Here is a 19,883-nt window from a genome sequence, read left to right as displayed (position 1 = left end):
TCTGACATACAAAGTGCTGTGGTCTTTTTTCTTTTCCTTTTTTTTTTTGGTTAGAATTCTTCTGCATAAAGATTGGTACTGATCATCTCAGTACTTCGGTGTATACGACTGGAACCGAATATCGAAAAGTAACTCGAATTAACAGTACTTGTCATGCACTAATGTCTAATGCATGACTATTCCTGCCGATAATTTACCCCATGAGATCACTAGCAGCTATTCCTAGTGAAGCTGAAGGCGGAAATAGTGGAACAGTGGGTTCAGGAAGACCCTGGTGTGCCTCATTGCCAAGGAAATGCACTGGAAGTCTGACAATTCTCTGATAACCTGATGTAAAATGGGTTGTTGTTCTCTTCATTGAATTAATAGATGCTGAATGTTTTGTTGGATTATATCTTACAGACAAGAGACTTCTGATTTATTTTGGTTTTTCCTAGTCAGAACACTTGCATTTAAAGATGGTATGATAGGTTCAGACGTTCAGTACTTCAGTTTTGATTCAAAACCACAAGACTGAGACTGAATACCACAAAATCACTGAAAATCAAAGTTTTGTTTTCTCTTGAGTTGCTGCATAACTGAACTCATGTTTCTACTCTGTCAACTGAACAGCCAGGATGGATGGTATCTTTTCCCTCAGTTTTTGTGTTACAGCTACACGTACTGTCATTACACCCGCTGCAGGTCCAGTTAACCGAACTTTGACGACGGATTCATCAATCTGAACAAGATCAAGGCTTCCACCTCCGGTGCCGGAAAGGTATGGTCTGATCTCATCCAGCACCTGCAACACCCAAAAAAAAAACCTTCAGAATTACAGTGTGATAGTTCACAGGAGTAAGCTACTGAATTTGTCTGAACTGAAATTGGAACATGAACTTGCTGTCTAATGAACTTTGGAAATGCAGGATTACTGGAGCATTTCAGTGACCTTGTCGACGTTGTCGTGGTTGAGCTCGAGGCCGGTCTCGGTGTCGACGATCTGCTCGACGGCGAGGATCTCGGGGATCTTGTCGCGGAGGCGCGTCTCGATGCCCATCTTGAGCGTCATGGTGGAGCTGGGGCACGAGCCGCAGGCGCCCTGCAGCTTGAGCACGACGACGAGGCCGTCGATCTCGTGCAGCGCCACGTTGCCGCCGTCCGCCATCAGGCTCGGCCGCACCTGGTCCAGCACCATCTCCACGTTCTCCTCCGTCAGCGGCAGCACACGCACCGCCCAGCCTGACACAAACAAGCACCAATTCGCACATTTTCCAGGTAACCATCAAACGCTCAAATCTGCAGCTTGCTGTTCGGTGATTCTTCAGGTACTCACCTGTTCGTTTCCCGCGGTTGTTCGGTGACTGCAGCGACGTGTGGCTGAAGCTGAGCCGGCCATGGATAAGGGGAGCAGAAGAATTCTGTGGACAAGTAGGATAAGTCAGTGGAGGAAGAAGGGTAGTTGAAGATGAGGCAGAAAAGAATCGGAAGTGACAAACCTTGAGGAGAGCTGCGGCGAGGGGAGGAGCGCCAGTGGCCGCAGCAGCCGCCGCCGCCGCGGCTTGCCGGAGATGAGGGGAGAAGGGCCTCATCGGACGCACGATTTTTATCGTCGGTCGCGAGGCAGAACGAAAAATCCAAAGCCGGCGCGAGGCTCCCTCGCCTCACCCACCACCAGCTGCCGATTCCCTCGCCCCCGCAACCACTTGTGGCAGAGCTGAGCCGGAGGGGAAGATTTCATGGGCCGAGATGGGCCGGCGAGCTGGTTTCGGACGAGCCAAAAGCCCATACAGCCCATGGTCCTACCAAAATACTCGTACTTAAGAGTAAGAATAAGTTCATTTTGACTCCCTCACTGGTTGGTCCAATCTCAAATATATTGGCTCCCAACTATTATAACCGATTTAAAATAATTCCCTCGTAGTTTAAAGGCAGTTTAGTTAGTTTTTGCTGGCGTGGCTCATTGACCTAGTCTAACCGGCCGAGTCATCATGGGCCACATTAGTGAACTAGTAATAGCCTCATATGTACGAACTATACTGGAGAACAATTTTAGGGGTTCAAGTTGCCGTCAAATAAACATGAAAGATTGTGATAAAAATTTGCGATGTATAACATGGTAACATGCTCCACTTTATTTTGCAAAGTTTCAACTCAAAATTCAATGTACACGCAGTGAAAAAGTGATGCTCGTTCAATCAGGTGTTGATACGGTGATATACGCGTCTATCTAGCAGGTTAGTTGAACTCATTCCCAGTGGCCCCTTTTAGGTTTCAAACCATTGTTGTGCTAGTCCTACTCGTAGATACCGATATTCAGGACTCCGACTGTCGGATTGACAAGGAAAACACACTAAAATCCCGGATACTGATTTTTTAGTGCTGACAAAGAAAACCAAATAAATCCGGATTGGGCTGGAATAATCCATATCTATCCACACAGGAGAAATGAAAAAGAAAAGAGGTGCTTATCACCAGGCTTCACTCCTTGCAATCCACTAGAAAAAAAGCTAGACTTTAAGCAGCAAAGCATGCAAAAAAGATTGTCCATGAGCAGCATATCAGCGAGTTAAGTTGACAGATGTGTTTAACTGACGTTGGAGCGCAACGCAACACCCATAGTATCCTATGTCAAGAGCTACAGGACAAGAGCTGATCGGTATATCCAAAAAAATTGTGTGAATCGTGCACCCGGGTGTGCTGCAGTGTGGTCCCTGCAGTGAGCCAGCCAGTTTGATGTTGCTTGTTGCTACTGGCCACCAAGTGCATCTGCGTACATGGCTGCAGTTCCTCCCTCATCGAAGACAAGGATGAAAAGGATTAACGGCAGGTAGCCTGTCGGCACTTTGGAAGAGAGTATGTGACAGTCTTGCGTTCATTTGGCTTCTGCTCCTCCTTATTTGGAATCTTTCTACATTTTGATTCTCCTCTCTGCACCACAGCAACAGTGTTTTGCAAACGCATGAAGAAATTCCCATGCTCATCAAGAATTAATACACAGGAGAGCAAATTGTTCTAGAGTCTTGATTGAGTTTATATATGGATGAGAGCTATGTATATAATACGTACTTCCTCCGTTTCACAATGTAAGAGTTTCTAGCATTGCCCACATTCATATAGATGCTCATTTCTAGCGTTGCCCACATTCATATAGATGAGCATCTATATGAATGTGGGCAATGCTAGAAACTCTTACATTGTGAAACGGAGAGAGTAGTAAATTAAGTTAGGTTTCATGAGCTAATGATTATCCATTATGCATGCTAAAGAACAAACATGAAAATAAAGCTACCTATGTTTCTACCTTTTATTAGCAAGTTTGTCTATACCGTTGATGTATTTGCTCCTTTGACAGGAACAATCCAATATATGGCCTGCACGCCTGGTCTAGGAGTGCAACAACAACCATTAGATTGTTCTCGAAGTTATCCACATATATGTAGTTGGTGCTAGTGGCTTGCCTTTGAGTGGTACGTGGATGGCCATGACGTTGCAATGTTCCTTTCCGAGTTAGATATTTGGTTGTCTGATATCGGATGCGCATAACATATGGAGGAGAGCACATCAACATTCAAGTATTTAACACAGCTGCTGGAAAAAGAAAAGCTGTAGATTCTCTAACCTGACAAACAGCATGAATATGATGTACTTCCTCCGTTTCACAATGTAAGTCATTTTTGCATTTCCCACATTTATATTGATGTTAATGAATCTAGACATATATATCTATCTAGATTCATTAATATCAATATGAATGTGGGAAATGCTAGAATGACTTACATTGTGATACGGAGGGAGTAGCAGAAATGATGTAACAATACAATAATTACTAATGCCAAATAATACTAATTTTCATGTAGACCGGACGATCAAACATACATGCCATACATTAGCTTTAAACGCTTGAACCCATGATAAACTTCTCAGAAAGAAAACGAACAAAGAATCACATCACAGGGTCAGAGTTAGGTCATGCTATATATTATCCATGTGAAAATCCTTTTCAGGAACAGTGGCAAATTGATTTTCAGAATTCCTTATTTTGTGGATGAAAATTGAGAACTGGATGTATTTTATTTTTCTGTTTGAAAGATCACTTGAGAACAGAATGTAGTTTGTAGTCAGAGTAGCTAGTAAGTAGCATGGCCTAATATCATTTTCTACGTCATTAAGTCTTAGGTGTTGATCATAAGAATCTTGAAAAGCCAAGTGATGTGCAGCATAATCTTATCCTACATTGTACTGCTACAGTGCCACTATCCTATGTGTGTACCAGGGTCCATATCTGAAGGGTACATAAGCTCTTCACAAAAATCGAGCAGCTATATATGGATAATGTTCATGTGGTGTGGCTGATATCATGACATTGATCAATCAAAGACAAATACAACTAAAAAATGCCAGAGTCGATTTCCCATGGAATCAGCTGGGCACCAGATCAAATCATGAACTGATTGAAGTATCGAGCAACAACAGCCTTGCTAGCGTACTAAGTCAACTCAAACGGCAAAAAATAATAACAGTCAACTCGAATGAGATATAGAATAAGAGAAGACGCATAATAAATTTACCGTGTCGGTGTGATTAAGGTGTTAACAAGAGCTTAATCTGAGATCCAGACGTCCATAAATCTTGGTAAGGCATGCAGCAGGGTGGAACATGCTGAAGCAGAAGTACAGAAACAACCTGTCCAGCCGTCCAAGTTAGAAAAAAAAAACACAGATTAAGGGACTTGCAACTCACATGGAAACTTAAACTGCAATTTACTTTTCTGAGGCGGCTGTGGGCAGATCCCAGAGTTGGGATTGTGACGACGGTGAAGGACAGCCTAGGATAACTCATTGCCGTGGGCCCATGGTATCTCCAGATCTCTGCTGCAAACTGCAAACATGTGAAGATATGGGTGGCCAAGCTTATCTATGAGAGAGATAGAGAGGGAGAGAGAAGAGTTGCCAAGTACCTAGCCCAAACCTTTTGATATCTTTAGTCCCGGCAAGGCCTGCGTGGAATATCTGCTTCACATGTTTTTAGGTTGGCCTTGTCTTGTTTCATTAAACCAGCCAGATTTGCCTCTCCGATTGGCTGCTGCACTTCCCTGATCCTTCCTTGAGACCGTTAAACAAATACTTCACCTCCTGCCAACGATCTCAGCTTCTGAACCTTTTTTCTTTCGTGCCCTAGCATTCTGCTTAGCCACACACAGCCTGTCGACCTTTTCAGCATTACTAGTTTACTACCTTTTCTTATCTTTCGGTTGGCTCCTGCTGTTTCTAAAAAGGGATGTTGTTTGCTTCATAAGTATGAGAAAGAGCACCTGGCTGCTACATCCTACTCCAAACTGCCTTCCTCAGAAGTCTCTCATAGTTAGGACCTTCACTGCTGACAAGTGAAATGAGTCATGGGTGCTGAGGAGAGATTTGTGAAAGCTTCGTCCCATACTGTGCCCTTGCAAATATATGGAGGTTCCAAGTGTTCATGACCTGTAACCGAAGGGGAGGGAAAATGCAAGGCAAGCAGCTGGAACATGAGTTGCAAGCTTTCAGGTGAGTGAATCATCATGTGAATTCCCTTTGCTTAATTTCCTGAGATTTTGTTTTGCATCAGTAACAATCATGAATCGCTTTCCTTCATAGTCTGCAGTCAAAAAAATGACAATTACTTTGCAAATAGTCTAATCAACTCCAGTTGCAGTTTCACTTCAGATGACAATTAACTTACCATGCAGACAAATAGGTTATGATGATCTATCACTCTGATTGTTTCAGGGATGGCTACTGATTTATTTGGCCTTCATAGAATCCTCTCTTCATTGTTGGAGATAGAGGGAACAAGAACCACTAGAGAGATAAAAAGTAAAGATTCTATTCAGAAACTAGCCAAAGTATTGCTGAAAGCTAATTGGCAAAAGGATTTACACCACATCTTGGTAGAGCCAATGGAGAAATCCAAACAAGACAGCAGGGAATCAGTTCGGAGAACAATCATGGAGCATGATGAAGTCTTCAGACAGCAGGTAACAAGGAGTGGCTTTGTTTTTATTATCATAAAATACGAGATTCACTCAATATCAATGTAGCACAAAAGAGGAAATTGTACATGAGAAAAAACAAAGTTCAAATACCTGAAAAGGTGTCAAGCCTTTTGCATTTTTCAGCCTTCAGTGAGAAAAACAAGCTGTCCCAGTTCCTTTTTTTTTTCAGAAATAGTAGGAGAGCAACTAATTGCCTGGCATAGTAGAGAACAATCTTACATGGGAGCAAAGGAGCTGTTCCAGCTCCATAATATAACATAGTGCACAACTGCAGACTAAGTTAGCAATTCTTCATGCTGCATAAACCTTCATCTGAAAAGTTGTCAACCAACTATTATGCATCCTACAGTCGTTTTCTCATTCTATCACACAAAATCTCTACAACTCACGCTGTCTGCTGCATCAGGTGCATGAACTGCATCGACTATATCGTGTACAAAAATCATTGATGGCTGAACTAGGAGGTGAGAAGCACAGGTTTCAATCAAGGACAGGAGAAACTCAAGAAATGATGCAAGGGCCCCTGTCAAACCTCAAGAATAGCCCCTCTACATCAGAGACAACCCAATCTGCTCATCTTGGTAGCACACAACACTGTGCTCCAGAGCAAGTTCCTGAGCATTCAATTCTTCAAGAATACAAACCAGCAACATGCCTAAACTTCTTCACTGAAGAAACCTCAAGAACACAAGAATTTAGACGAGAAGGTGGTAGATCAACTGGAGGTGAAAATTGGAGTGCTTCTGACCCTTCCGTAGAGAATGATCTTGACCTCAAACTAACAATTGGCCCCAGTTTGCATGCAACAAAAGCACCACACTGGCTCTTCTCAGGAAGCAGGGAAAGAAATCCTTCTGGTCAGCATCGATGACAAAAAGCTGGCATTGTAGAACAGTTAGTTGGATGACAAAAAAAGAGAGGAAGCAGAAGCCTCCTAGTCCTAGCAATGGAAGGCAACACTTCCAAGATATATCATCAATGCAACCTAGCCTCCAAATTTTGATCAGAGTTAAGCCTCGATCATGAGTGATCTGTGTGCAAACCATAGAGTGTAGCAGAACTAGGATTTGCTAGGAGCACATTATTGTAATGTCATGATGAGCTTTACCAACGATTTGGCTCTTGTTTGTCCTCTCTTCAATTCAGACAGGAAGAGAACAAACATTACTGAGGAAGTATCAAATTTGAAAAGAGCAAAATAGTTCCTGACTTCAGTCTTCCTGATGCAGTTGTTATATCAGTCGTCATATCGGTCTTCCATGATTGGTTATTTCTTATTTACATTTCTTTGTCTGCATATCCATGTACTCAGGTAATTCTTCAAAATGAATATGACTTTTTGGCGATCAAATATCCAAGCTCTTTACTACCCAAAGTCCCAAATATTGCAGACTACATCTGCATTGTGTGATACTTCAACGTACAATGGATGTGCCATTGACTGCACTCAACCAATAAGCTGTATTCTTAAGTGTGTTTATCCTGCTCTTCAGAATCAAGTGGCCGATGTTCAAAAACTAGTCAAATAAATAATCTACCCCACATATCATTCATATCAAGATCCTGTTCTGCCATTTTGATATAGAGATCTGCTTTCACCAGAATCCACCACAGGAGCATTCTCCATTCTTGAAATGATGGAATCTCATATTGTCCCTGACTATAATCTCAACAGATTCAACTCTCGATACTAACTGCATAAACAAATGGCAATCATCACAGATCCTTAGATTCTTTATGATCCTAATTGTGCATCCAGATCCAAGCGTAAGCAAACCGAACGACAAAGCAAGCTTCTCACTATGACCCATCAACAGCCTTTCCTTCTCTTCATCGTTCACATCATAAACAATTGAACTCAAAATGGGTACATAACCTTCAAGTTTTAGCTTTGCCACTAACTCCAACAATGCTTTCTTTATTTCATGTGTCCTTGGGTGGGCATTATCACCAGCAAAGAACTGGTGGACCAAACCATCTCTGCCTTCAAACAAGCTAACAGCAGGATCCTTTTTCAGTCTCTGCTTTCTCATCAATATCCTAACCTTTGACACTTCTTCCCATTTTCCAGCTGACGCGAGTATATTTGATAATAACACATAGTTTCCTATGCTCTCTGGTTCGAGTTTAAAAAGATGTTCAGCTACAACCTTAGCAATTTCACTCTTCCCATGAATCCGGCAAGCTCCAAGCAGTGCTCCCCATACACCACCATGAGGCGTCACGGACATTGATCTAACAAGATCAAGGGCTTCATCCACCAATCCAGCCCGGCCAAGCAAATCAACCATGCAGGCATAATGATCTGCAGATGGCATAATCCCATACTTGTCCTTCATCTGTGCAAAGTAGTACCGACCTTCTCCCACCATCCCTGCATGGCTACAAGCTGTCAGTACCCCAATAAAGGTAACATGGTTTGGTTCCACATTTGCCCTATTGACCATCTCCTTGAATAAAGCAATCGCCTCGCTAGCCCTCCCATGCGATGCAAGACCAGCGATCATTGAGCTATATGTGTACACATTCTTTTCCTGCATCCCATAAAAAACCTTGGATGCCTCATCAATGAGCCCACACTTGGCATACATATCCACCAACCCTGACCCAACAACTACGTTATTCCCAAAGCCAGTCCTCTCTGCAATCTCCTGAACCCAAGCGGCACGTCTCAAAGCACCAAGCTGAGCGCAAGCTGAGATAGCACCTGTCAATGAAACCTCATCAATGACCATGCCAAGTTCTGCCATTCGATCAAACACTTCTAATGCCTTCACTGGCATGGCATTCTGCGCATAGCCAGTCACCATTGCTGTCCAAGCCACCATATCCTTCACAGGGCACCGCCCAAACACCTCCTCTGCTGATCGCATATCCCCGCTTCTGGTATAGGCGACCACAATACTTGTCCATGAAATGACATCCTTCTCCACCATTTCATCAAACACCTTGCGTGCAGCTCCCACATCACCACACGCAACATAAGCACCGATCAGCGAGTTCTCAACAAACCGGTGCCTATCAAACCCGCCGACGAGGACCGACACCGCGTGTGCGGCTGCGGCAGCGGGGAGAGAGCGGGAGGCCGTGGCGGATTTGGCGAGCGTGGAGAAAGCGAACGGGAGGAACGGGAGCTCCGCGCCGTGAGCGCGGCGGAGGTGGGAGAAGACGCGGAAGGGGAGCAACGGAGGCTGCGTGAGGAACGCGAAGCGCAGGAGCGCCGCCGCGAGGAAGGGGTCGGGGGGAGAGACCGCGGAGAAGACGTTGAGCGCGTACGGCAGCGGCGCGTGCGGTGGTGGTGGGAGCGCGGCGAGGCGGCGGAGGAGGCGGGAGAGGAGGAAGGGGAGGGAGGTCGCCGGGAGCGGCAGGCGCACGGCGAGCGCGTGCAGGTGGCGGAGGTGGGGGAGGGAGGGTGAGGAGGAGACGGCCTCGAGGAGGGTCGCGGCGAGCGCCGGGGCCGGGAGGAGGGGGAGCGGCAGCCCGGCTGGAACACGCGGCGGCGGCGGCGGTGGGGCGTGGAGTCGCGGGATGAGGCGCACCATGCCGCCGGCGTCACGGCGGCGAGGTGAGGCGGCGGGGCGGCGGCGCCATGGCGAGGAGACGGGTTCGGTAGATTGGCTTTGGCAACGCGCGGTTTTTGGTGGCCGCGGCGGCAAAAGCGTCGCGACTCGCGAGGCTGCGGGAGCACGACGCAACGGGAGGACAAAGGAGGAAGACAGAAGAGCCTTGACGGCCCATCTCCACCGCGTCCTGGGCCGGCGCAGGATCCATTGCTGAAACCGTGCTGGCCCAGTACTTTCTTGGGCTCCTGATGGCCTCATCCGAATGAGCGACTTGTTTCATAGCATTTCTAACCAAACTAAAAACTTCGTGTCAAAAAAAAAACAAACTTAAAACTTTTCTTTACGATTTTTTTAAAAATATATTTGAAGAGAGAGACATCCCTCCAAACATAAACATATTGAGGATTGAACACAAAATCTTAGGGTTGAAACCACACATCTCTTACCACTACATTACATTATCAAGTACATCTCTCCTTTACCTTTGCAATTACAAACTTGAACTTTTCAGTACAGTATGATTCATTCGGGCTAAAAAAATTTATTTCACGGGACAGCGCAGTCACAACCCGTAAGACAACCCATAAGAACATAATTTAAATATATCGTTAAAAAAATATTCCTTCCATCTAGTAATATGGTAACATGTCCTATTCTACTATTACGAATCAATCAGGATGTGATTTTGGAACAGATATAGTAGTACTCCCTCCATTTCACAATGTAAGTCATTCTAGCATTTCCCACATTCATATTGATGCTAATGAATCTAGATAGATATCATCAATATGAATGTGGTTCATTAGCATCAATATGAATGTGGGAAATGCTAGAAATGACTTACATTGTGAAACGGAGGAAGTATGGTTGTGTTTAGTTCAGCTCAAAGTTTGAAATTTGGTTGAAATTGGAGATGATGTGATTGAAAAATTGTGTGTGTATAACAAGTTGATGTGATGGAAAAGGACTGAAGTTTGGATCTAAACACAGCCTATATTGTAAATACCAGGTTTATTTTGACGCCAAACCAGGCATGCATGCCAGGTGTGTGTGCGCGCGTGCAAGCAAAAAGACAACAGCGAAGCTCTTGGTCAGGTTCTTTCTGATTCTGTGAATCGACATGTATGTCGCTCACCGGCGTCTTCTTCTCAGAACTCCTGGTTCATTTTCTCTTCATCTCCATCGCCCAATCGAAATCTCGAGTGATCGAATCTGTTATTTGCTGCATGCACATGATCCAAGCCTTCCCTGATCACCCAATCTTCTTTACATGCTAGTGACATTTTGTGACCAAATATACAAAGCCACTAAATTCACTTCACCTCCAAGACAAAATCAATTATTCGCCTCCCAAGCAGCCGACCATATCAAATGTACCTATCAATGCCCATCGAAGGAATGCAAAGATTCTCGCACTCTAACTGTCTCCAATAACCTACAAGATTTTGTTTCTGCACAGTGAACAAATCTATCATCCATTCGCCGCCATATCATATCTTAAAGATGAAAAGGGCATAGCACCGATCCTCCACTTAGCTCGAGCGTGCATGAACCATCATTTGAACACTATTGCACATCAGAACTCACATTCAGTTGCAGAATTTTCTGAATCTTGTCAGATTTACATATATAGTGTCAGTACACATCAGGATGCACCATTGCCTGCCTAAGATCCATTCTGTTGGACTAATGAGTTTTTTTTTTCATCATGTAGATCTAAAAAGACACTAAACAACTTAGCATTTCTAGTAACATGGTTGGACTGATACACTGTCCAACATAGGTGAAACCTGCCAAGAACCTTAACCATGAGAAAGCCTTTCTTTCGTGAAATGCACTATTAATTGCCTGTGAGGTGATACCAGTTGAAGCATTTTTCTGAATCATGTTAGGCAAGAAAAAAAGAAAGAAAAAGAAAAGGAAGGAGATGCCAATCAACTTAGCATTTTCTAGCACTACGGTGAATAGTGCATATGTTGGACAGATACACTGTCCAACATAGTACAACTTGCTAAGAACTAATCTCTATCCAATAAAAAATACCAATCCTGATAATGTACCTGGACAACGTGTACGTCTTAATACATTTTCAGGATTGGACTTTTTTTTGGAACTGATGGAGTATTAACTTAGCCATCATAAATTCCTTTCTTTCCTAATAAACTAACTGGGATCCCAACATGCCATTCTTCCTGAAGTAATTTCTCTGTGGTCAAAACGACTGTCAAAAGGAGGCCCCATAATCTTGGGCAGGATCACACTCTATGGCACATTCTTTTCACTTACAAGGTGACAAAAGCATGCGCTCAAAAAAGCCCTAGAAAAAGCTTCCGCGCACGCAGCCGACCATGCCGTCTGGGAGAAGAAGAAAAGCTTCCACCAATCCATGCGCTTCTAGAACCTGCGGTGGTGCGCCACATCGCCCATCCATCTTCTCCCGCATATAAAATGGCTCTTGCCAAGCATGAACTCGCCATCAATCGATCGACAAATCGATCTCTTTCCAAAACATTCAGTAGTAGTTTACTGATCAACTCTGCATGGCTTCCTCTGCAGCTTACTTTGCTTTCTCTGTGCTTGTGGCTTTACACTTGTGTTGCTGTCATGGACAAGCTCCTGATGCTGCTGGTAATAGCAGTGATGTAACTGCGATCTATAGCCTTGGTGACTCCATCACTGACACCGGGAATCTGATCAAGGAGGCGCCTCCTGGCATGTTTGAGACCATCAAGCATCTCCCGTATGGCATCACGTTTGGGTACCCGACTGGACGCTGCTCTGATGGCCTCCTCATGATCGATTTCCTCGGTATGCACAGTTAACTACTGAATGTCTGAAACTCTGAATACTGACTGAATTGCTCATCTTTCTGAAGTCAGAACTCTGAACTGATGCATTAGTTTTCAAGATATCTGCAGAATGACAGGATTAATTGTGTAATTAGCTTGCATTTTGTGACATTGAGCTCTTTGTGCATGCAGCTCAGGACCTGGGTCTTCCATTTCTGAACCCTTACCTGGGCAAGAACAAGAGCTTCGACCATGGAGTAAACTTCGCCGTCGCTGGAGCCACTGCAATGGACCCTACCGATCAGTTCAACGGGAGATTCTTCGCGCCTTTCTCTTCTAACTCCCTTAATGTGCAGCTTAGGTGGTTCAAGGACTTCATGAAGTCCACCTTCAGCACTGAAGAAGGCAATTCCCCTGATCAATTTCGTTCATTTTTTTTTCTGAAACCAATATATTTGATTTGAAATGAAATAAGCAAGTACTACTAAATGTTGCAGTTTTACCTGTGTCATGTGCGACAATATTTACACGTGACATTTGTGTCTGCAGATATACGCAAGAGGCTCCAGTCTTCTCTGGTTTTGATTGGGGAGATTGGAGGGAACGATTACAACTACGCCTTGTTTGGAAAAAGTGTCAGCGAAGTGGAGAAGCTAATCCCAAGTGTCGTTCGGACCATCATAGATGCAGCCAAGGTATCAAATATCATCTTTCACAGTAATTTAGAAACAGTGATATACTCGTTCCGTTTCATATTATAATTCGTTTTTGACATTTTCTCTAAAAAGTTTGACTAAGTTTATAGAAAAACATAATAACATTTTCAACTCAAAACAATATATTATCAAAATATATTTAATGCTAGATTTAATCAAACTAATTTGATGTTTTAAATGTTACTAAATTTTTCTATAAATTTGATTAAACTTATAAAAGTTTGACCAGGAAAAAAAGTTAAAAAATAACTTATAATATAAAACAGAGGCAGTAATTAATTAAGCCAAAGATAGTTAAAAACAAGATAAAATTAACTTTCTGTCGAATTGCTGCATCACTCTTCACAGGAAGTTCTTGAAATGGGCGCGAACAGAGTCATCATCCCGGGCAACTTCCCCATCGGCTGCATGCCGACCTACCTGACCAGCAAGCGCTCATCCGAGCCGTCGGACTACGACGCCACGGGCTGCCTGCGCGAGCTCAACCGCTTCGCCGCCAAGCACAACGCGAGGCTCCGGCGCGCCATCGCCGACGAGCTCCGGCCGTCGTACCCGGCCGCGGCCGTCGCCTACGCCGACTACTTCAACTCCTTCCTCGCCCTCCTCGACGCCGCCGGCGAGCTCGGCTTCGACGCGGGCAGCGCGCGCAGGGCGTGCTGCGGCGCCGGCGGCGGCGAGTACAACTACGACCCGAGGAGGATGTGCGGCGCCGAGGGGGCGGCGGCGTGCGCGGAGCCGGAGAAGTACGTGAGCTGGGACGGGGTACACATGACGCAGGCGGCGTACAGGGCGATGTCGAGGCTCGTCTACCATGGGATGTACCTGGAGCCGCAGATACTGAGTCTCGCGGATGCGCCATAGATCTCCTGAGGCTGGAGAGTGTGTCGTCATGCAGAAGCTGAGACGAAGATGATGGAGCTAATTTTGAGGCTTCTTCTCTCTGAGTTCATCTGCTCAGAGAATTTTATTTGAAAAAATTATAAAAAAAGACAAGTAACGCATAAAGTATTAATCATATTTTATCATCTAGCAACAATAAAAATACTAATTATAAAAAAATTTCATATAAGATGGACGGTCAAACGTTGGACACGGAAACCCAGGGTTTGACTTTTTTTTGGGACTGAGGGAGTATGTAGTATCAGTCACAGTCAGTCGTACTAGCATTTATATGCTACTACTACATTACGACTTACTATGTACTAGTAATATGTACTCTCTCTGTCCAAGAAAATAGCAATCTAAAATTGGATAAGATGTATCCGTACTATGAATCTGGACAACCCTCTGTCCAAGTTCGTATCCGTCCCATAATATAGCAAACTAAAATCTGGACAGTCCAGATTCGTAATGCTAGGATACGTCCCATCCAATTCTATTCTATTCCAGGAGGGAGGGAGTATCAACTATCCCGAGTTAGGAGAAAGTGACACATATATGGCAGCTTTATTAAGGGAGATTAATGATCGAGATGGCTCCGGTGGACAGGACAGTAAATGAGCAAATCGAAAAGCAAAAACAAGAGCAACAACGTTGAAAAGAAAACAGAGAAAGCGTAAGGGCATCTGACTAGATAGCTCGAACTCGAATTTCCATGGTAAAGAAATCTCATAAAGAGAAGGGACCAACGGCCAAGATTTTCAAGGCTCAATTTCATCTAACAGCTAGTATTTACAACAAGAATACCAGTCACACTGGAAATCAGGAAGAATGATTTTTGGTACATAATTCATTGAAACATGATAGCAACATCGTCAAGTCTGGGTCAACTTCGTGCTTCTTCCAAGCTTCCTCAAATTGCTGCCCCTTGCATCTGCATGAGGATAGCTTGCTGTCAGAGATATCTTGTAAGCACCAATGGTGAAATGCAACTATAAATGAATTTTCTATTATCAGAATAGGTACATAATGCAAGTTGAATTATGTTCCAGGGTATCTCCACCTCCAGGAACAGTAAGAGGGCTTGAGGTGCTCTGTTTTTTGGCCAAACAATATTTAACTGTGATGGATTTAAAAGTTGCACCAATTTGCATCATTTCTCGGTAGTCAGTACTCCCCAGCAAACAATGAATTTCTACTGAACATATACCGTATGCATATGCTGAATGGGCAAGTTCAATAGTAACTTCTCTTAGTGTAAAATGTGCAATACAATGCAATCTAAGATTTTGCTCCTTAAAGAGATAGAAGATGTGAACTCATATTAGTCTGGATTACTCTGAACAAAATGAAATCTGAAACAGTGAGTCTGACTGCATGGCATACATGCATGTGATGCCATCATGTAAATACTGGTATTTGCTACCAAATGAGAATATCTTACTTCTGGAGTGTAGCGAGCATTTCCAGGATGTGATTCCACACGACCTCACGGCTGCTCCTTGTGGCTGACTCTTTGTATAAAAGGACAAGCTCATCCACCAGCCTAAATATGCACAGCATGAGTTGCAACTCACCTTCATTAGCTAATAACATAAGCTTTTGATCATCATATTATAACAAGCAGAGCAAGAGGGCATTAAAAGAAGTAACTCATAACTCATATTTCCTAATACCTTGAAGTATAAGGTGATTTCCTGATCCATGTGAGCTTAATAACTTCATGGATTCGCTCTAAGACCTGCAAATGGTTAACACATAAATAAGCTTGATCGGTATGGTTATCTTACAGAAAAAGGAAGGAAAAGAATGTATCACTGATGTTACCTAATGGTCATATAAGTTTATTTTATCTACGATATGTAAAAATTCCTTACCAGAAGAACTGTCTTGTCATCATCGGCATGCATCCATTGAAAGAAGAGAGAGAAAAGGAGACGAAAATGTGCTAATAGGAAGAGGCCCATAGCTTCAAAAACTGGCCCAATAAGGGTAAGCCATGCAACACGGCGTTTTTTATTTAATGGTTGCCGCTCCAGGTGGCCCAACATCTCAGCTAGCATACGATCATACCTGGAACCAATGCAAAAGAACTGAAGTTGATGGAAAATAAGAGAGATTTTTTGGATGTTCATACTACACATGGACAACATGTCAATATCTACTAAGGCTATTGCGTGACTCATATTAAGAATCCAAAATATCAACCAGTAGATAGCTCACTAAACTTATGGCGGTGTCAAAGTTTTCTCTGTCCTTGCCTTCTCTAATAGTGACCAATGTTTGGGTCTTAGATTTTTTCCATCAATGAAATATAAGCAAAACAGTTTCCAGGTAAAAAAAATGCAAAACAAATATTATGCCAGACAACAACCTTTATGTTCTCCATTAATAGAGAAATTGTTGCACCTCCTGTATCTCAAATTACTTTATAGAAGTTATCTTTATCTATACTTATTTCTCAAAGAAAGACCAGTTTTCTAGGTTTTACACTCTTACATAAATGCTAATTCCAAATCATCAGGAAAGTTCAGGACCTGATTTGTACTCCCTAGTTGGTTCATCTTCATTTTTTGGTGCAAAGGGGCAAAAAAAAAAGATACCACAGTGATGCAAATCATAATAATCATATCTGTTCCTAACTACCTATACTCCATGCCAGGGTAAGGTTTATTTGTTCTGAGTTTGTAGAGGTAGAAATAGTAGTTGTACTCAAAGTAGATGACAAACAAAAACAATATAAAGAGCTAGAAAGAAACCGCACCAAGGGCTACGTGGATTACTTCTTTGAGTGCAAGTCAACAAAAGCACGGATACCTCAACAGCGCGATACCACAACTCATCATCGGCGGGAATGTTATGGCAGCATGCGTCAAGTATTGCATCTTCATACAAATTTAATTCTGTTGCTTTCACACTCTTTGCTATGTGCATGAAGCTAACCATTCCCTGTTCCTGTAAGCATATGGAGCAATGTCACTTAAAAAGGCTCATTAACAGAACTAAAGCTTGAATTGCTGTACACACTAGAACCCCTACTCTAGTATTATCTGCAACAGATAAACCAAACAGATAAAAGAGCACGTACCTTAACTTCCGGTGACCAATGGTCCAAGGCAGTCAAAGCACACGGAATCACTAGCCAACACAAGTCGCCAAGCTTAGGATAAGTAACCTGAAACATCCATACATGAAACTGAAGTGAACCTCTAGATCCCCAAGGTCATATCTTCACTTACTAATGCTTCTGTAGTTGTGCTGCTACTACTACAAGTTTGCAGCGTAAAATATTCCATCTCGACTTTTTGTTCTACCACAAGTATGAAATTCTATTGCCATAAGCTACTAACCAATTCTTACAACTCTTCCAAAGGATAACAACACATCGAATGCTAAAAACTAGTTCTTCTGTAACATCCACCATGGACAAACCTGAGACACCAGCCACCTGAACTGGTGAGCGGCGACAACGGCGTGCTCTTTGGGCGGCTTCTCCTTGCCAATTTCCTCATCCTCCGTGTCCACGCACGTGGCCTTCACAACATCCTTCAGCGGCGGCACCACCTCCGGCATCATCCCCACCACCATCTCCCCTACATCGCCCCAGCCGCCCGCCGCCGCCATCTCCTCCACCGCGGCGGCGGCAGCGTCAGAGAGCGCCACGGGAACCCAGTGCAGCGCGGGGTACTCCGGGGAGGCCGCGCGCGCGGCGGCGCAGAAGAGGAGGAGGCCCGCGGCCTCCTTGCTGCGGGCCCCGCCGCCGCCAGCCGGAGCCTGGGGATGGGACGAGGGGAGGAGGGAAGAGAGGAGGGACTTGGTGGAGGTGGAGGAGCCCTCCGGAGGCGCGTAGGGCGCCGCGGCGAGGGAGTCCCGGAGCGGCGCCGCGATGCGGAGGAGGGCGTCGCGGGGGATCGCCGCGCCGGCGGCGGGAGGGGCCATCGGCGGCGGACGCCGGACTGGACAGTTCGAGCAACCCACCTGCACAGTGAAAGCCCAGCTAATAAATGTTTGTGTCGTTGTGATTGTTTCGTGGGCCGGCTTGGGCCAGCGTTGACGCACAAGCTGGACGAGGTCGTCTGCGGACGCAGCGTGTCCTTGATTAGGTGGGGCCCACACGTCAGTGGCCCATATTTCTCTGACGTATGTCAAAGGAGCCTCATCCTCAGTCCGCATCTGCCTTATGTTTTTGCTATAAATTTGTTGACAAATTTGCTCATTGACTTTATAGGAAAAGGTCTGTATATACTAAATTTTGTCTTAGTAAGCTCTTACCATGTGTCACGATGAGTATATATAGATTTTCTATAAGTTTCATCTATTTAAATCAAAAGGTTGAGATTTATAAGAGTTTTGCAACGCTACAGACGCATGACCCAATGGCTCATGTCGTCGACCGTGCATAGATGGCATATGCATAGTAGACATAGGAGGCATATGCAAAGCCGTATATGTCCTAGTTTCTTGTTTGATGGCATGTATGGATTGAAACACCACCAAGTGATGAAAAATAGTCTTGCATGCATCTTTTCCATGTTTCACTGCACAATGGGCAGGAGAAAATCCCACAAACTATATTCCACATGAGCCGTGACACGTTTTTACGATAATCACCTGTAGATTATACCAAATAAGTTATGATCCTAAACTATCTTACAATTAGACCTATACGGCCATATCTATATGAAGAGGGCAATATTATCAAGGCTAGCTTTGTAGTATTTAGTTTTAACCCCTTTATATCATATGACGATCAATACTTTAGTACAACCCCTTAATCCCGAGATAGCTAGAATAGATTGATGTTGATGGCGCCACTCTAGTTCTCGAGGAAGCCCCTGGTGGCAGCGCTCAAAGTCTCAAGGAAATTCCCAATGGTGGCACTCACAGACTCAAGGAAGCCCACCCTCAACCGCTATTAAAAGCTCGATGGCAGTGGTTTGGAGCTTGGGGCGTCGTGATTTCCTCTCCCTCTCATCTTCAGTGAGGGGCTCTAGTGCCTGTTTTCGTAGCAAACATGAGTTTACATCATCAAATGAATCAAAAGGATTTAAATTCTTGTAATTTTACAATTGTCACATCAATCTTTGGTGTTTATAGCTGTAGCTATTGGATGCTATATTGTTGTCATAGGGGTAGGCTAAGGCCCTGTTTGTTTCAGCTTATGATTATTATAATCTAGATTATTAAACCAGATTACTATAAGTTGTATTATAATAAACTGACATAGAATAAGCTATGAGTTGTTTGTTTGTCTGGATTATTGGAGGCATGGATCATTGGGTTTGAAAGGCTAAAGTCTATAATGCCCTCAGCTATCTGTTCGGTTGATGGCATAGGTGGGTAATCTTTCTCAAGTATGTAGGGGTAGTGGGTTTTTAGCCACTCAATAATCTGAAAAAAGCTCATCTAGAGCAGCTTATTAGATTATAATAATCTGGCTTATAGATTATAATAATCTGCTTTAATAATCTACTTGTTTGTTTCAGCTTACTCCTAATAAGCTAGATTATAATAATCCTAAGCTGAATTAAACAGGGCCTAAATCTACGACCATGATTTTTTTTTCTTTTGATGCATTCATTCTAAATCTAAATGCTTATTTGTTTCAAGTGGACTAACATATCGTTAGAGGGATTTGTTTCAAGTGAACTAATATATTGCTAGAGGGAAAGGGCTAAAAGGGGAGGTTGTGATGTGAAGTTATTTGTTCATAGTAGTATATTAAGCTACAATTTTAATTATAGGGACAAACTATGGTTTAGAAAAGAAAGTACAACAATTGAGATTGTCTAGCAAGAATGTCACCAAGAAGACAGTGGCAATGTCGAGGAGGCGAGCCACGCCTATGGTGTGGAGAAGGAAGACAAAAGGTTGCATAAAGGCAGGGACCGGTTGCAGATTTGATTATTGTTTTTAAGTATTCTAA

The 19,883-nt window shown here is 43.7% G+C and overlaps 5 protein-coding genes across 22 annotated transcripts; 2 read left to right on the top strand and 3 right to left on the bottom strand.

Moving 5' to 3' along the window:
• Positions 1-534: 534 nt before the first annotated feature.
• Positions 535-1,659, bottom strand: LOC4341928 (nifU-like protein 3, chloroplastic). The gene is made up of 4 exons (XM_015788287.3): positions 1,479-1,659; positions 1,316-1,400; positions 932-1,221; positions 535-784 (listed from the first exon to the last, which is right to left on the bottom strand). Exons 1-4 carry the CDS (start codon positions 1,569-1,571, stop codon positions 593-595), a joined length of 660 nt encoding a protein of 219 aa, XP_015643773.1. The 5' UTR covers positions 1,572-1,659; the 3' UTR covers positions 535-592.
• An 819-nt stretch (positions 1,660-2,478) lies between these two features.
• Positions 2,479-9,696, bottom strand: LOC4341926 (pentatricopeptide repeat-containing protein At5g44230). Of its 17 annotated transcripts, none has more exons than XM_066311623.1 (8): positions 6,101-9,696; positions 5,698-5,816; positions 4,940-5,613; positions 4,747-4,860; positions 4,551-4,665; positions 3,441-3,601; positions 3,284-3,361; positions 2,479-2,910 (listed from the first exon to the last, which is right to left on the bottom strand). In XM_066311623.1, the coding sequence occupies exon 1, from the start codon at positions 9,550-9,552 to the stop codon at positions 7,606-7,608; it is 1,947 nt and encodes a 648-aa protein (XP_066167720.1). In that variant the 5' UTR covers positions 9,553-9,696; the 3' UTR covers positions 2,479-2,910; positions 3,284-3,361; positions 3,441-3,601; positions 4,551-4,665; positions 4,747-4,860; positions 4,940-5,613; positions 5,698-5,816; positions 6,101-7,605. The 17 variants fall into 17 exon arrangements, with proteins under 17 accessions (XP_066167720.1, XP_066167719.1, XP_066167721.1 ...); XM_066311622.1 differs by having other exon boundaries at positions 3,441-3,570; XM_066311624.1 differs by having other exon boundaries at positions 3,284-3,366; positions 3,441-3,567.
• On the top strand, positions 5,374-7,224 carry LOC4341927 (uncharacterized). Its single transcript, XM_015788286.3, has 3 exons — positions 5,374-5,522; positions 5,745-5,992; positions 6,417-7,224. Exons 1-3 carry the CDS (start codon positions 5,504-5,506, stop codon positions 6,879-6,881), a joined length of 732 nt encoding a protein of 243 aa, XP_015643772.1. The 5' UTR covers positions 5,374-5,503; the 3' UTR covers positions 6,882-7,224.
• A 2,299-nt stretch (positions 9,697-11,995) lies between the features above and the next one.
• Positions 11,996-14,348, top strand: LOC4341925 (acetylajmalan esterase). The gene is made up of 4 exons (XM_015787694.3): positions 11,996-12,381; positions 12,555-12,767; positions 12,912-13,057; positions 13,427-14,348. Exons 1-4 carry the CDS (start codon positions 12,114-12,116, stop codon positions 13,937-13,939), a joined length of 1,140 nt encoding a protein of 379 aa, XP_015643180.1. The 5' UTR covers positions 11,996-12,113; the 3' UTR covers positions 13,940-14,348.
• A 286-nt stretch (positions 14,349-14,634) lies between these two features.
• LOC4341924 (uncharacterized protein At2g39910) lies at positions 14,635-17,933 on the bottom strand. 2 transcript variants are annotated; one of them, XR_010742040.1, is made up of 7 exons: positions 17,390-17,933; positions 17,046-17,132; positions 16,775-16,912; positions 15,835-16,030; positions 15,634-15,698; positions 15,402-15,503; positions 14,635-14,891 (listed from the first exon to the last, which is right to left on the bottom strand). XR_010742040.1 is itself a non-coding variant. In XM_066311619.1 (7 exons), exons 1-7 carry the CDS (start codon positions 17,894-17,896, stop codon positions 14,780-14,782), a joined length of 1,260 nt encoding a protein of 419 aa, XP_066167716.1. In that variant the 5' UTR covers positions 17,897-17,933; the 3' UTR covers positions 14,635-14,779. The 2 variants fall into 2 exon arrangements, 1 of the variants encoding a protein (XP_066167716.1); XM_066311619.1 differs by having other exon boundaries at positions 16,722-16,912.
• Positions 17,934-19,883: the final 1,950 nt, after the last annotated feature.

The sequence above is a fragment of the Oryza sativa genome, chromosome 6 (assembly GCF_034140825.1).
Source record: "Oryza sativa Japonica Group chromosome 6, ASM3414082v1".
Lineage (NCBI taxonomy): Eukaryota > Viridiplantae > Streptophyta > Magnoliopsida > Poales > Poaceae > Oryza > Oryza sativa.
Note: the sequence above shows the minus strand (reverse complement) of the source record. Positions and strands in the feature narration are given on the sequence as shown.

What these genes read in the sequence shown, in the direction of transcription:
- LOC4341928 (XM_015788287.3), bottom strand. Translation starts at nt 1,571, where the DNA reads ATGAGGCCCTTCTCCCCTCATCTCCGGCAAGCCGCGGCGGCGGCGGCT. An exon ending in TCGCCGCAGCTCTCCTCAAG is followed by an intron (nt 1,401 to 1,478) that starts GTTTGTCACTTC and finishes ACTTGTCCACAG; the next exon opens with AATTCTTCTGCTCCCCTTAT. An exon ending in ACCACGACAACGTCGACAAG is followed by an intron (nt 785 to 931) that starts GTCACTGAAATG and finishes TGGGTGTTGCAG; the next exon opens with GTGCTGGATGAGATCAGACC.
- LOC4341927 (XM_015788286.3), top strand. An exon ending in ATGAAGTCTTCAGACAGCAG is followed by an intron (nt 5,993 to 6,416) that starts GTAACAAGGAGT and finishes CTGCTGCATCAG; the next exon opens with GTGCATGAACTGCATCGACT.
- LOC4341926 (XM_066311623.1), bottom strand. Translation starts at nt 9,552, where the DNA reads ATGGTGCGCCTCATCCCGCGACTCCACGCCCCACCGCCGCCGCCGCCG.
- LOC4341925 (XM_015787694.3), top strand. Translation starts at nt 12,114, where the DNA reads ATGGCTTCCTCTGCAGCTTACTTTGCTTTCTCTGTGCTTGTGGCTTTA. An exon ending in CACCTTCAGCACTGAAGAAG is followed by an intron (nt 12,768 to 12,911) that starts GCAATTCCCCTG and finishes TTGTGTCTGCAG; the next exon opens with ATATACGCAAGAGGCTCCAG. An exon ending in CCATCATAGATGCAGCCAAG is followed by an intron (nt 13,058 to 13,426) that starts GTATCAAATATC and finishes CACTCTTCACAG; the next exon opens with GAAGTTCTTGAAATGGGCGC.
- LOC4341924 (XM_066311619.1), bottom strand. Translation starts at nt 17,896, where the DNA reads ATGGCCCCTCCCGCCGCCGGCGCGGCGATCCCCCGCGACGCCCTCCTC. An exon ending in TCAGGTGGCTGGTGTCTCAG is followed by an intron (nt 17,133 to 17,389) that starts GTTTGTCCATGG and finishes TGGATGTTTCAG; the next exon opens with GTTACTTATCCTAAGCTTGG. An exon ending in ATGACAAGACAGTTCTTCTG is followed by an intron (nt 15,699 to 15,834) that starts GTAAGGAATTTT and finishes AACCATTTGCAG; the next exon opens with GTCTTAGAGCGAATCCATGA.